This window comes from Amaranthus tricolor, chromosome 3 (assembly GCF_026212465.1).
Source record: "Amaranthus tricolor cultivar Red isolate AtriRed21 chromosome 3, ASM2621246v1, whole genome shotgun sequence".
NCBI lineage: Eukaryota > Viridiplantae > Streptophyta > Magnoliopsida > Caryophyllales > Amaranthaceae > Amaranthus > Amaranthus tricolor.
Window position 1 is genome coordinate 17524827 of NC_080049.1, and position 16606 is coordinate 17541432.

The following is a 16606-nucleotide window of genomic DNA, read 5'->3' on the forward strand; positions in this document are numbered from 1 at the left end:
TTTGCAAAAATGTATTATAAAATTAAAAGTGAGACAAATTTACTTGTACATTTACATGAATAATTAGAAATTCACAAAAACTTGGACTCATTATGAGACTATTAATTTGGGCTGGCCCAATTCGCTCGTGTAACAACATTTTAATGTTTTGGACATTTATCAATTTTTATTTTAAATGTATTAATTTTGAAAATTGATACCACCTTTAAGATCAAAATTAAAAAAAACCAAAAAAATGAAAAAATACCCTAATTGTTACACGTGCAAATTGGGCCGGCCCAAATTGACGGTATCATTGTGAGGCCATCTGGTCCAACACAAGCGGTTAGAAATTTGTTATATGTCGTGTTCTAATTGGTCATTATAGAGCCCAATGGTGTTGTTGGTAATTGCCATGTCCTTTAGCGTCCTTTGTTTTTCTCCCTCTCTCCAAAGCATGAATCTCTTTATTAAAGGGTAAAATACTACATTCTTTACTTGAACCAAACAACTTTTAATTAACCTCAAATATCTTTAATCAAAAGAGTAAAGTAAACCTTTATTCTTCCTTTAATTTGCTTTCTCTTCCTTTAATCTCTTCTAACAGCAACTAATCCAATTATTATAAGCTTAATTAATCAAAATGGGCAAATGTTTTAGCTTTGCATCATCAATAGATTCCTGCTACAGATACTCCTTTGAAAGAGCAGGATTAAAATCAATCACAACAAATTTAGGAGAAGGTACAACAATGCATTGTTGGGCACCCAAAAACAACAAACAAAACAAACCAAATCTAGTCTTATTACATGGAATTGGGGCAAATGCTATGTGGCAATGGGATTACTTTATATCTCCATTAATCCCAAAATTTAACGTTTATGTCCCTGATCTTGTCTTCTTTGGCGAGTCTTACACGACTCGGTCCGAACGAACCGAGTCGTTTCAAGCACAGTGTGTGATGAAGATGATGGAGAAATTAGGAGTAAAGAAAATGAGTGTTTGTGGAGTGAGTTATGGTGGGTTTGTGGCTTATAGTATGACAGCTCAATTTGCTGATGCTATAGAGAAATTGGTGTTGGTTTGTTCAGGGATTTGTTTGGAAGAGAAAGATATGGAAGATGGGATGTTTAAAGTTTCTAATCTTGATGATGCTGCTGATATTTTGTTGCCTCAAACTCCTGCTAAATTGAAAGAATTGTTGAAATTTGCGTTTTATAAGCCTAACAAGTTTGTTCCTTCTTGCTTCCTTCAAGATTTTATTCAAGTAAGTTTTTATTTTCCGCTTTCTTTTGTTTGATTAATCATGGGTATAGAAAATATAAAATAAGTACTGCCAAAACTAAACTTAATTAAGTGAAAAATTAAAGGGATATCGATTGATCTTGTCCTTATAACCGCTAATTAGCTATTATTATACTTCTATGATTTTTTATGGATTAAATGTGAATCATAAGGTTTTTCTTTTGCTTTTTACTGAGTCAAACAAAAAATATGGAGTATATAATAGTTATATTTTTTTTTTTGCACATTTATCAATTTACTAATTTAATACTTAAAATCGATAATTATGTATAATCAAAAATTATAAAAATATAAATTTAAATTAATTGATAAAAAATAACCCAAAAACAAATAAAACTTTTGTAAAAAAAAATCGAGCAAGCTCAAAATAAGATCGATTTCCCAAGAGAGATTCCTTCCTATAATATACTCCTAAATATACTAGAATATCCCTATCAAAGAATATCCCCAAATGACTCTTTAATGCGAGCCTAAAATATGGTAACACCCATCTCAAGTTGGACCACGGGGACTAGAAATGGCCATGTTGGAGAGTAATAAATCTATCTTGCATTTTCTTAGAGCTCTGGTTATTATATCTGCCCATTTTGACTTTTGTGGGATGTATGATGGAGAGATCAAGTTGTCATTTATTGCATCACAAAAAAATGACAATCCACTTTGATGTGTTTTGTGCCTTATGGAACACCGAATTCTTGGCTAAGTGTTGTGCAATTCACACAAATCAATATGATTTCCTTAGGGTGGTGTACACCAAGACTCAATAACAAACCTTAGAGCCACTTTAATTCACATGTGGTTGCTTCCATGCAACGATATTCGGCTTTTGTGGACAACGAGATACACTATGTTATTTCTTTGTCTTCCAAGATATAGAAGATTGTCCAAGAAACACAAGCAACCAATAAGAGATCAACAAGTAATAGGGCAGGCCGCCCAACTAGAGTTACACCAAACGTGTAATTTGTAAAGTCAAATCACTATCTACACATAAAAGGATCCCTTGGCCCAGTGTGCCCTTCAAGCAGCGCACGACTCGAAATGGTGCTTCCCAATGCTCAATACGAGGTTCATGCATGAATTAATATAGGATTTAAAAGATTTGAGGTTCTTTGTTTAAAACAATCACTGAGATAAAATTTAAAAGTAGTAAGTGGAACGAAATCATTCCTAGAAATAATAAGATCGTCAACATAAACCAATATATTTATGTGAACATTAGTATTAGTAAATGTGAAAAGAGAGTAATCAGAATAAGACTAAATAAATCCACACTCTTTCAAACTTGTGACTAACTTTGCAAACTAACATCGACAAGCTTTTATCAAAACCATTCAAGGACTCGTGCAATCTACTTACCAAAGAAGGATCAAAACTCTCAAAATCAGGATACAACTTCATGTAGACTTCATCAAATTCACCCTACAAAATGACATTGTGAACATCCATTTGGTGAAGTTTCTAATTTTTAGATGCCACAATAGCAACAAATGCCCATATAATGATCATTTTGGTAACAGGAACATATGTTTCATTGTAATAAATCCCGATTATTGATGATTCTCCAACACAACTAAGCAAGATTTTAGATGCTCAACATGACCATTAGATAAAAGCTTTGCTTCATAAAACCATTGACTATTAAGTGCACGTTTATGCGGAGGAAGCTTCCCTAAAGTCCATGTGTAATCATCTTCTTAAGTTTGAATTTCTTCCTTCATAGATTTTTTCCAACCATTTCATGGCGTCTTTGAAGGTTTATTGATATTCATTCTTAATAATAACAACAAGAAATTTCCAATAATTAATAGAAAAAAATGTGCTATAGTATAAGCAGTACATGTGCAACAATTGGAAGATGGAGCGGAGAGGGATGAAAGATTAGAAAAAACAAAATGGGTCACAAAAGCGAAGTAAAAGTGATGGGAATTTCACTTAAAAACATGTTCTATGTTATCATAGTGTAGTTGAGTTATTTGGTAAGGAAAATCACACTAGTGTCCCAGCTCAGCAGATGCAGGTAAATCAGGAAAAAAAATAAAATATTGCTTGGTGTGCTGTTGTTTCAACTCAATAGGAGTAGAAATTTCGGCAGACTGAATAAGGTTTTTTTATCCTATGATGTGGAATTGGAATGCAACTCCTCGTCTTCCGCATACGCAAAATCAACAAAATTAGAGCGAATTTGATCACAAATCGCACTCTTATGTTCTATAATATTCACTTCCCTTGATCAAGTATATGGAAAAACATCTTTGAAGAACTTAACATCACGAGAATCAAAGAATTGTTTCATATCAAGTTCATACACCTTCCACCCTTTTCTTCCTAAAAGGATAACCTAAAAACACATACTTACGTCTTTGACTAGCAAGCTTATCCCCCTTCATCTTTTGAATATGAGCAAAACATAAGAATGTATGGATAGTATGAAAGGAGGGAGGTTGATTAATGAGAATTTGAAAAGGTGTTTTATCTCGCAGTAGAGGAGTAGGAGTTCGATTGATCAAAGAAGTGGCCACAAGAACACATTCTGCCCAAAAGTGAATTAGCATATGAACTTGAAACCGCAAAGCTCTACCCACATTGAATATATGTTGAAGTTTACATTTAACCTTTCCATTTTATTGTAGAGTACGACTTTTAATAGTATCATCGGGAAATCTAAAATTTCTACGCGCTGAAAGATCCATATATAAGACATGAGCCAAGTATTAAAATCATCATGTCATAGACGCACCGGCATTATGAAGTTACCTGCCTATCATGAGATCATAGGTTATGAAAGAGTAAATTGGTTTCAATTTTCGATGGAAAGGGTGTTTCTCCTTATACCATGGTATTTAATTTGAGAGAGACTTTGATAACACAAAGAATGGCGAGCCGAAAGTACGGATGGGCATGGGATTTGGACCCTAAAGGTTTAAAACTGACCCGACTCTAATTTTAAGGGTTTGGGTCCACCTATTTTTGGAGCCTATGGATCCGGGGCGAATCTGGGTTCTTGACCTTAGGGTTCAGGTCCGGGTCTATATGTTTGAGACCCATATCCGACCCAGATCCGACACATGGACCCATTTACATCTCTTTTTAAAAAAATTATATATTAGCCAACATGCGTATTTGATTGTTTGGTTTGAAATTTTATTATATTTTTGAATATTACGTGATTTTGAACTTTGTTAGTTCATTTAATTGAAAATGTGATCGTTGTTTCTATATTTTAAAAATTAAAGACTTGATAAATATTTTGCCATTGTATAAAAACAATGAGTAAATTATGAGTATGATAATATCATTTAATGTATAATTTTATTAATTGTTTACTTCCTATCTTAAGAATTAATCAGTAATAAATTATGAACAAAATCGAGCATCAATTTTGGTACTCAGGTACTCATATCGTAATTGCTGAAATTAAAAATTTTACTTACTGTTTTAATTTTAATAATATTAAGGAGTATGAATTATGATATAAGACTCATGTATAAGCATTGGTGCCATTACTTAGGGTTGTTAGAGTAATAATTGTAAAATGATAAAAGCTTACGAACGCTCAAATGGCGCACGTTAACAAAGCTAATTGTTTATTTTGAAGAATAAATTAGAAAACAAAATAATAGATATAAATAATATACTTCTAATATATTTTAATGCATGTTTTAGTGATAAACTTTAAATTTTATGCTATATGAGAATATGAGATTAAAAGAAGGAATAATTTATGGATGAGAAGATAAAGAGAGTAATGGAAATTATTAGCAAAAGAGAAAATAGTACAATATATAAAGAAAATAATTTAAAATGCCTCCGTTTTACTATACTTGCTACATTTGATTTTTTTACTCAATATAATGGGTTATTTTGATAATTTACATATTATATTATACAAATCTAAATTTGTAAAAAGTTAATATTATGAAAGTATACAATTAGACAATTCAAATAAGATCCTACTTAACTATATTTTTCTTACACATGAACCGCAATAAATAAAATAAGCGTAAACGATGAACAATATTGACAGCTGTAATGTAATGTAACGAGTATTTGATTACGTTGCAAATAGATAAGTAACACTTGTACATTGATTTGGTATAATGAAATTAGGTATGTGTGGTTGGAAATGATTGTTCGATGTCTAGCCAATAGTTATAGCAAGGACAATTTCACGTTACGACGTTTTTATGTATAATGGGCCATGTGGTTTGTTGTGTCATTTTTATATAAAGAATTTAAACTACTTAATTTATTGATTTATTTGTAAAAAATTATTTTATATTTTTTTTAAACAACTACCTAATGTGATATATTTTTCTACAAATAACTACCACTTAACGGAAAACGTTAATTGACCGTTAAGTTGAGGGTGTGACTAATTTGAGAGGTTAAGTTGTCTATGTAGCAGTATCTCATTGGTCCTCGTATGTTACAATAATTAAAAATTAAAACACATAAATTAACAAAATAAAAATAAAAGATATTTGATGTCATTTTAACCCATCATAACTATAGCTGTTCAAAAGTGATCCGACCCAAAAATTCGAATCGGAACCGAAAGTAAACTGACCTGAAAATATGTTCATTTTTTAGGTTTATCGAACCGGCATTACCCAACCCGAAATTATACCCGAACTGGTTGACAATCGAAAATGGAAAAACTGAACCCGAGATGTAAACGTTTTTCTAACCGACACATAACCGTTAGCCGAGATTACCCGAACCTAATAATGAGCGACCCGTGTCATATCCGACCCGAATCATGCTCGAAACAGAACTTGATCCGGCTAAAACCGAATTAATCAGAACGAAATTTAGATCGAACTGTTGTAAACCTGAACTAATTTTTAACATAGAAGTATGATCGACTGATATTCAATCATCTTATTAATTATTCTAACAAAGTGATAAATATTTTAATAAAATAATTTTTATAAGTGCATGGTTTCATATATTTAGAGTTAATAATCAAAAGTCAATGTTTATTTTAATTTACTTTTAATCGAATTCGATGAAAATTGATACAACTTTATAATTTTAATTTTCGGTCAAACAAGTAAAAGTAAGAATGTAATAAAGATCACTCATTGATTTGCATTTTCACTATTTTTCTTTAAGTAAAGAAACCTTATCATCAATTAAAAAATTACTAACAACTTAATCTGATACTGACCCGATCAATAGAAATTAGTAATTCGTAGCCGAATTCTACTTGCAAAAAATACCCGAACCCGATCTGTACACGGTAAAACCGAATCAATTATTAACCGATGACAACTAGAGACCGAGTATTTGCGTTGTGACTTTAGTGGGACATCATCGGTTAGTGAACCAGAGGTGTCCATTGATGAAGCAGTTGTTAAAAGTACGACCAAATACAAGTATTTGGGATCGATCATTCAAAGGGATGGGGAGATTGACGGAGATGTAAATCATCGTATATATGCGGGTTAGCTCAAGTGGTGAGCAGTCACCGCAGTGCTATGTGATAGGTAATTCCCAAGCAAGTTAAGAGGAAAATTCTACCGGGCGACAATCAGACCTGCTTTGCTATATGGGACCAAATGTTGGCCTATAAAGAAGATTTTTGAACATAACATGGAAGTTACAGAAATACGTATGCTGAGGTGGATGTGTGGGCACACATTGATAGATCGAATTAGGTACTAAGAGTTTAGGGACAAACTAGGGGTAGCTCCTATTTCTGGAAAAATGCGCGAAAATAGATTGAGATGATTTGGACATGTGTAGAGAAAGACTTTCGACGCCCTGTGAGGAGAGTAGAAAACGTTATAGTAGAGGGTAAGAGAAGTCGAGGAAGACCTAGGAGAATTTGGGATAAGCAAATAAAACTTGACTTGCATGAGTTAAACCTTTCTGAGGGCCTGACTAGGATAGGGGTAGTTGGAGACGTCATATCCATGTTTTAGACTACTGATGTCCTCTTTTAGTGCTTTTGCCCTCTTGCTTCTCTCATTTCTTTTATTATTAAGTTTTTTTTTTTTTTCATTTTGTAGTTGGTTCTACTTATTTATTTTATTTATAAGAATTTAATTTATCTTTCCCGTGTAGTTACGTCTCTTTAGCTTTCTCGAGCTGAGGAACTCCTTTGGCCGCGCTCTCCTTTATGGGTATGAGTTGTCGTCGTCCTTCCCTCCCCAGACCTTGTCCATAGTTTTTCTATGAGGTGGATACACTAGGTAGGATGATGATGATGACAACTCGAGACCTATTGAAACTCGACACGAACTTCAACCGACAGCGAACTGATGCTAAGCTAATAGCTTGAATAACCGATCTTCAACCAAACAGTGACTAACCGACCCGACCGACTGTGATCCATCGTAACGCACATCCGAAATATAACCGATCCGATATACAACCGAACCGAATGACACCCGTCCGAAACCGACCCGATCACCCAAATGAACACTTATAATCATAACGATTTTGTTTTTCAAAAAACGGACGTCGCGATTTCCCTAATAGGATAACTCTTTAGGAAATCCGGTCGAAACAAGTGTTGATTTGCCTATTTTCCGACATGTGAACCGAAAAAGATATTTAACGTCATTTATACCTATCATTACTGGTAGGTTCTTTCTCAGTCGCCTAAACTCTAACCAAAAATAAATTCACTTACTTTCCAAATACAACTTAATGTAGTAGAGTAAGGTTCGTATCCACAGAGAAATAGGGTTTGAGAAGGTTTTAGCATGATATGTGATTTGGAAGATGAAATTGAAAACAATCAATAACACAAAGAAAAGGGGGGTTTTGATTTGTTTTTCTGAAATAAAATAACTTGAACAAGCAATGAACTGAAATCTATAACAATGGTGTATTCTAAAAATCAATAAAAAGGATATCTTGAGTTAAGTTAATTGTATACTTCTTGTTTCTCATTGATCATGGAATACTTTACTTAAGAAATTCACTTTTGACTATCTATTGTGAAGATGATTATACTTCTATTCTCCTTAAGTGTAGCTAAACATCAAAATCAGTTTGAATGTAAAGTTCTTATCATTGGTTAATTCACTCCAATCAGAGAATAAATTCAATCCAACAATAGCTTTAAAAAAAGAATCAATAGGTTTGCTAAAACTATATAAGAAAATAGTTTTTAATCAAAATGAAAAGTTCATTTAGATTCTAATCATTCATAATCTGCATTCATAATCTGCATTCACAATTAGAACTAGTTGCTACCATTAATCTAAGTAAAAAACTAACTGATTTTGCAAATAGATTTAGCATAAATGAATATTGCAATAATAAGAACAATAGTTGATTTCCCATTCAAGCAATATTCATAAGATTATAATAAGAACTTTTCAATAATTAAAAGTATATTAAGTAGAGGAATTCTTACAATGAGTAATTAGAAGTTTCCAATCAACCTTCCTCAAGAAATGAAAATTTAAGCTTGAAGCTCCATAACCATGGCAAAAGATGAAGAAGAAGTATTTTAATGTAAAATTATAAGATGCCCTCATTCCTAAGCTTTCTTGCCTATTTATAAAGATTTGATGAAGCTTCTTGGCATTGGATTTGCTCATCATTCCTCTCTGCAAGTCGCCTCTCAAATCCCACTAAACATCCAATTGAAAATGAAAGCCGAAATGGGAAAAGTGAAATAGCCGCCCAGCCTGCAGACTGAGCTCTGCACCCCGCGTAAAACTCCGCGTGTCGTGCATTTTAGTCTGATCTGATTCTTTCCTTTGCTTCTTCTTCTTTGCTTGAAATTATATATTTACATAATGACCTTCTAATAAAGCTAGAATTATCATCTCAGAGAATTACATCAATAAAGATATTCTCTAAAGTAATTTCTCTAATTGTTATATAGTTAAATCTAAATTCTACTTAATAAAATCAAAATTGAAATGGAAAAATACACAAAATAAGGTATTATCAATAACGATGATTTTTCAAAAAACGAATGTCGTAATTACCCTTATGGAATAGCTCTTTTTCAGTTTACATATCGGAAAATAGACGAATAAGTACTTGTTCAGACCGGATTTTCGAAAAAGTTATCCTATAAGGATAATTGCGATGTCCATTTTTTGAAAATTCATCGTTATGATGGGTAAAAATAATATGTTTTAATTTTTATTTATTTTAAAATACGAGAACCAATAAGATATTTTGCCTTGAAAGCAGTATTGAAAGCCGTTGCTGAATGTGAGAGATGTTCATTACTCTCTTTGCTATCTGGATATCTTGATCTCTGTGCTTAAAATTCAAGATCATATCTCTTTTGTGGGATTTCCCTGGTGCTTCTGGGTGGTAACTCATATCAATCACTTAAGGTATATGAGAATTTACTTCTTCCGACTCAGCATGCTTAATAGATAGGACTGGATGCTCAATAGGTAGGACTGGAGTGGGCTGAAGAGGAGATACAATGTCTTCAGGAATACCATTGGTAGTCTCATTTACTTGCTCTTTTAGTTCAGGATTAATCATAATTGGACATATAAGCTAGCTTAGATCATCACAAACTCTTCCGCCTAAGGACCATACTGGGGGTATTAATAGGATTATTCAAAGAAATCACAATCCATATTAGTATACATCTGATTGTAAAGAGGGTCTAAGCACTTGTATCCCTTTTTATTTACCCTATATCTAAGAAAAATACACTTGATAGCCAGTGGTTTAAGTTTTTTCCTAGTCTTTTTTGGAAGATGAACATAAGCTATGCACCGAAAAACAAGAGGAGGTAAGGAATCAGAGGAGAGAAGGGAAACAAAAGACCCCAAGGTTGCAAGCAGAGTTTTTTAATTGAGAGGTATAGAAGGAAGACGGTTGATGAAGCAGGTAGCTGTGGCAAGGGCTTCAGGCCAAGGAGAAGCAGGGGAATGGGACGTTATTAAGAGGGCGTGTGATTTCAAGAAATGTGCGGCTTTTCACGTTCAACAACCCCATTTTGTTGTGGAGTGTTTAGACAAGAGGTTTGATGGATCATCTCATGGTTAGAAATGAATTGTTTCATGACTAGGTTAATGTACTCCCCAAATTGTGTTCGAAGCATATTATAGAATGTAATATTAATGTTTATGCCTCTTTGCTAAAATACAAGCTTCACAATCAAGAGATAGAGTAGTGTTTTTAAATGATACAAATAAATGTTTGAGATAAGATATAAAGGGATGACCCAGACGTAAATGCCACATCCATAGGTGATATTCAGGAGATCCACGAGTAAACATAGCTTGACCTTTATGAGTCGTCTCATCCACATAGTATAAACCTCTTTGTTCAGTACCACGTCATATTATTTTTCTTGTCCGATCATCCTTCACAACACAATTAGTGGAAGACATAGTATCAGTGCAATTAAGCTCTTTAGTTAATTGATTAACAAATAAAAGTTTATGAGTTAAGTTGAGACTTAAAAGACAATTTCGAAGATTAATGGAGGGTGAAATTTCAACAGTGCTAGTCCTAATAACAACAACACAGTCTCCATTGGCAGTTAAAATTTGGGGTAGTATTGAGAATATCAGAGGAATCATAGATCATTGTGTCGGTTTCCTCGCAATCAAAAATCCAAGACGAACAATCTAGTTTACATAACAAAGCCTTATTTGCATTTGATGATACATGAGATGTGGCCTTCTGGGTAAGAAAATGGGATTGTGAGTGGTTCATGTGGGGTGCGGGTTGCTGGGTTAAACAAACGGGTTATTGGGTAGGTTTTAGGATGATTTACTTCCTCCATATAAATTAGAACAAAAACGAAAGTTCCTCATTTCTTCATTTGGCCTTTCTCTCTCTTGAGATATTGGCCCTCTCTTTTCTGATTTCTTCATTTGGCCTTTCTCCTCCTTTTTTCCTTTTTCCTTTTCTCTCTCTTGGGTATTCAACATTCTTCTTTCTTCTGGTGTGGTTTTGCCATGGACAACAACTACTGCTATGAAATTTCTGATGTGGTTTTGTCACAGTGAGGGCAAGTTGTCTTCTTCCATGTTGCCGGAAAAAACAGAACATTACACCATGTAATATCTGAACCTTATTGCTCTAATACCATGAAAAGAATTCAAATAGGGGAATAAGGATTTGAATGAACACTCATTTTGTATCAAGTTCAACTAAGTATTACACCATGTATATATACACTAGATGAAAGCTAAATATGACAAACTATTATTTATAGAATAATAACATTCCTTAAATATACTTATTAAATATTCTGATTTCCTACTTTTCCATATTAGTTGTAATATTGACAAAAATGTCACTATTTACTCATGACTCTTAATTTATGATTAGTTTTTAATCAATAGGTTAAAATATAGTCAAGTGAGATCTTGTTTGATTCGTCTTATTACAAATATTATTAATATCAAATTTTTACAATTTTTTATTATACATAATTAGAGATATTAAGGGTTAAATTAGTTCATTGGACTGCGTGAAAAACTAAATATTGCAAGTAAATTAAAACGAAAGAAGTACATGTTTTTGGTTCAAAAGTCGATCAGTTTTTGCTTGAATGGCATGATTTACATATGTTTTAATTGGTCAATTGAACAAATTTGATCAAATTGATTTTCTAAAAAACTAAAACTTTGTTTTTCCTAATTCGATTAACGTGTATAAAATTTATAAATATTTTACAATTATCATCATCAAATTTTAATTATATGATAAAATTAAAACTTAAAAGTTTTTCCAATAAAGTCGATCTACAAATTGACAAAGGACATCTAAGTCCTTCATATCATCATCATCATCATCTAAGTCCGTCATAATGTTACGTAAGCTTTAACTACTTTACACTTGCTTGCTTCAGGTGTTGTGCGCTGAACATCGTGAGGAGAGAAAACAGTTGATACAAGCCTTGCACAAGGATAGGAAACTCGCTAACCTTCCTAAGATAAATCAGGTAGATTCACACATATTTAATTATTATGATATTTCTAAGGAGTAAGGATGCGGAAAGCGTTGGGTCTAGCTAGACAAAGTCTAAGTGGACCGAATCTAAATTTATTTATTAAGGACCCAGATTCAAATCTACGGGTTCAATTTGTGAGGACCCATATCCTAATGTGCGGATCCCAATTATCAACGATTAGATCCGTCACCAAAACACATTAAACCTTTTTTTGCGAATTTGAATGAAGTTTACATCATATTGTGTTAGCAAATATTTTTATACTTTAATTAATGATCTTAATATTAAAACCGTTATTAAAATCCAAATCATATTCAATAATACTATACAAACTATAAATTTCCTTTAAATATCATCCTGGTTCAAAATGTTTACTGACATAAACAAAAAATTTCTTCATCTTATAAAACAACGCTACTTAATTAAAAATATAACACTATTAAACTGAAGTTAGTCGCAAAAATATGTGGGACCATAAAAATTATTAAAATATTAAAATGAGGATGAACGGTGTTATTAATTTAAATTTTGTGACATAAATAGAAAGAATTTTTATAAAAATAAGAAATGGAAACCCAACATGACAAATACGAACTACTTTTACAAAGGGAGTGAGTATAATTAATAACAATAGTAAAAAATGGTTTTATTGATTGACCACTAGAAATTAATGACCATATTATTAATGTAGTGTTAAGATGGTCATATTATTAATGTTGGAGGAAATCATCGTTCTCCATCGCTCTAGAAAATTCCAAGATAAAAGTGGGTTTTTGAATGAAAAAGTTTGAATTCTCATGGTAATTACTTACGCTGGTGCAGAACACATTAATAATATGGGGGGAACATGATCAAATATTTCCTACAGAGCTTGCTCACAGATTAAAACGGTAAGCATCTATTTTTAGTTGTTAGAGTTTACCATATTTGACCAAAAAGGATTAATTAATGATGATTATGTGTAGGCATATTGGTGATAGCGCCAAACTAGTGTTCATAAAGAAAGCAGGGCACGCCCTTAACATAGAGAAGCCCAAAGCTATGTACAAGGAGATGAAGGCTTTTCTCTTGAATGCAGATGTCAAACCTCAATCTAATGGAAACACCAAATAATAGATGTATTAATTGCATCTAATTCTTCCTATTTCCTAATGATGAACATCCAAATGTTGAATATGTATTAATCACTACAAGATTTGAACATGTTTTAGAGGTAAATAAATAGATGTATCTTTATTTATACTTCCGCTCAACTTTAATTAATGATGCACTATTTTTTTTTTTTAACTCGAGGTTTCATATAATTTGTTGATAATTGTGATTCAATGACAATATGCAGTAGTAAGGACAAAAAGAAGATGGATGACGTTTGACATTCAATAACAGAATTAGAAGAAGAATAAAAGCTCATGGTTTAGATAGCAAATGACCATTTAGAACAACGAGACATCTTGATTTTATTAGAATAAATAAATGATAATAGTTAACAGAAGGAAAGCAGGAATATATATACGCATGAAGATGAAGAGCATCACTGCCGTGGGAAAGTATTCCTTGTCCAGATGTAGAAGCAACATAATTAAGGGTATGTCGTAAGGCTTGAAAATGTAACTCTGTTGGTTGTTGCATATTTTGATTGAGAACTTGTACAGCAAAAGATAGGTCCGGTCTAGTGTGTGTACGAAAATTTAATTTCCCATCTAAACTCATATTGGGTTGAGTCAGAATGTAGAGGAGAATCATTAGTATGAAGCTTAAGTTGGAGAGGCATGGGTGTCACAGCCTTCTTAAAGGGCTTCACACCTGATTCTCGAAGGAGATCAAAAGAGAACTTCCGTTGGCTAAGCACAATGCCATCTGTCAAATACGAAACTTCAAGACCAAAAAAGTAACTAACATTTCCTAAGTCTTTAATGCTGATATGGTATTGAGATGAGATCTAGAATACACGCACACGTCCCTGAACTGGCGTGTCCTGTGTCGGATACGGACACGCGACGGACACACAAAAATCCGTGTCCGACACACCAAATGAAGTGTCCAATATTTTAATATTTTTTCGGACATGCGGACACGGCAAGGACACGGAAGGTACATGGCAAGCAGTCAAGGACACGTTTTTTTTAAAAAAAATAAAAAAATAAAAAAAATTCTTTTTTCCTCTTCTTTCTCTGCCACCACATGTGAGCGCCGCTAGCATCGCCGCCTTCTCCTTCAATATGTGCGCCACAACCACTACTGACATCCTAACCTTCTCTGCTCCTCTACTCATGCATTTAGGCCACCGCAGCAGGCCACAAACCACGCACCACCATTTGTTGCCCCAAACCGCACCACAATCACTTAAAATTTGTAAATTACTTATGTTGATTGGTTAGTATTATTATGTTCATCACTAATTCTTAAATGAGACGGTCTCACATATATACTTTTTGTCTTAAAGTGATCACTTATAACATTTAAATGATTACTTACAATTTTAAATGAGAAGATTCTATTTGTCTTGGCATGACGGATCTTTCTCTCGATGAGCCCGAGTTGGAAACTACTTTTGTAGCGGAGGATGATGATGGATGTCATATGGATGATGTGTGATGATCAAACTTAAATTTACCTATTTATTTGGTTTTCTTTGATTTGGTTTGTATGACTATTTTTAAATACTCATGTTGTTTATTTGGTACTTATTTGCATTTTATGTGAGTTTTATGTTTTTAAAGTGTTTATTTACATATATCAAATGAAAGATTGTAAAATTATCTTTAATTTGATATATTTATTATATTACCATTTTCGTGTCCCCATGTCCGTCATTTTTAAGTTGGCGTTTTCCCGTACCCGTGTCGTGTCCATGTCCGTGTCCGTGCCCGTGTCCGTTTTAGTGCAACCTAGGATGAGATTTCAAGGATTGAATTGTAGACATATTATTGCTGGTTAGAATTATATTATCCACGTACACAGCTATGATAGTAATGGACATACAGTTTTTTTTAATGAACAATGAATTATTATTCTTGGATTGAATAAAGCCTTGGTGGAGTAATTGCATGGTGAGTTTGACGAACCATTGTCTTGAAGATTGCTTTAAGCCGCACAAGAATTTTTTTAACTTGCAAACATCGGTAGAAGATGACGTTTGTAAGCCCTTAGGAATTTTCATATACACTTCTTCAAAAAGATCCCTATGTAAGAAAGCGTTATTGACGTCAAGTTGGAATAAGGGCCATTTTCGATGAGCGGCCAAGGAAATAAAAGATCTGATAGTTTTCATTCAAACCATTAGTGAAAACGTTTCTTGGTAGTCTATACCATATTGTTGATTATAACCCTTTGTGTTGGACCTCTTAGGTTTTGATGATGACTACACTTTATTTAAACAAATGTAATTTTAGAGATTGTTTGCAGGTCTATATCCGGTCGTGTTTAAGATCGTTGATAGTACCTATGACTTAGTCTATGGTCGTGTGCTCGTCAAAGGAATCCAAAGATGTTAGAAAAGGTATATCGCTTAGGATGTCAAATGTAGACAGGAGGTCTACTGTTCCCAAGTTGATGATCTAACGCTGCTGGAAATTGGAGACTGTGCACTGTTCCCAGACTGAAGTCAGAAGATAATACGTCTGCTGGAATTCTGATTATTATTATATTTTCTGATATTTAGTTGATGTGTTAGTTAAAATTAAACACAGTGAAGAGTTTATAAATCCCTAGGGGTCGTGGTTTTTCCTTCTATTTAGGCCTAGAAGGTTTCCACGTAAAATCGTGTTGTCTCTTTCATTATTTCGCTCTAAGTTTAAGTTTTATTTCTTGTATCTAATTCCGCAAAAACAGGGCAAAAACACTTAAACTTGTAACAACAACAATTCACCCCCCCTCTTGTTGCTGTTCCCATCTCTAACACAGTCTACACTTTGCCACCAAGCCGGCTTTGTACAGTTCCAAGGATCCATCAGCTCTCAGCTTGATTTTGTAGACCCATCTTGAACCAATGGCTTTTTTACCTGGGAGCAAAGGAGCAATCTCCTATGTATTATTTTATGCTAGGGCTTCAAGTTCTATTTGCATAACATCTTGCCAATTAGGATCTTTAACAGCTTCTCTGTATGAAGTAAGTTCCTGCCACTGTGAATGATTAGATTATAAAGCTTGAAACTCATCGAGAAAATTAGTGAAAGAAACAATATTACATCAAATAGAATTTTGGTAATCATTATTAGAAAGATATTGAGGTGGATTGTGTTGTCTTGTGGATCTTCTAAGGACATGTTGGTCACTAGTAGTAGAAAAAGTTAGTGAGGTGTCAACAATAGTGTTTAAAGTTGTAGGACTAGTTGTAGTAGTTAAAATAAAGAAAATGGGAAATAAAGGCTTGTGGTGTTGTCTGCTGTGAAATAAAATTTTTTTTTCATGAAA

The 16606-nt window shown here is 33.3% G+C and overlaps 1 protein-coding gene across 4 annotated transcripts; it reads left to right on the top strand.

Moving 5' to 3' along the window:
- The first annotated feature begins 385 nt into the window (after positions 1 to 385).
- LOC130807792 (uncharacterized) lies at positions 386 to 16303 on the top strand. Of its 4 annotated transcripts, XR_009040653.1 has the most exons (6): positions 386 to 1246; positions 12092 to 12184; positions 13016 to 13083; positions 13159 to 13406; positions 13533 to 13778; positions 15599 to 16303. XR_009040653.1 is itself a non-coding variant. In XM_057673130.1 (4 exons), exons 1-4 carry the CDS (start codon positions 623 to 625, stop codon positions 13304 to 13306), a joined length of 933 nt encoding a protein of 310 aa, XP_057529113.1. In that variant the 5' UTR covers positions 386 to 622; the 3' UTR covers positions 13307 to 13480. The 4 variants fall into 4 exon arrangements, 1 of the variants encoding a protein (XP_057529113.1); XR_009040652.1 differs by lacking the exon at positions 15599 to 16303 and having other exon boundaries at positions 13533 to 13959; XR_009040654.1 differs by lacking the exon at positions 15599 to 16303 and having other exon boundaries at positions 13536 to 13959.
- The last annotated feature ends 303 nt before the right edge of the window (positions 16304 to 16606 follow it).

What these genes read in the sequence shown, in the direction of transcription:
- LOC130807792 (XM_057673130.1), top strand. Translation starts at nt 623, where the DNA reads ATGGGCAAATGTTTTAGCTTTGCATCATCAATAGATTCCTGCTACAGA. An exon ending in ACCTTCCTAAGATAAATCAG is followed by an intron (nt 12,185 to 13,015) that starts GTAGATTCACAC and finishes ACGCTGGTGCAG; the next exon opens with AACACATTAATAATATGGGG. An exon ending in CTTGCTCACAGATTAAAACG is followed by an intron (nt 13,084 to 13,158) that starts GTAAGCATCTAT and finishes GATTATGTGTAG; the next exon opens with GCATATTGGTGATAGCGCCA.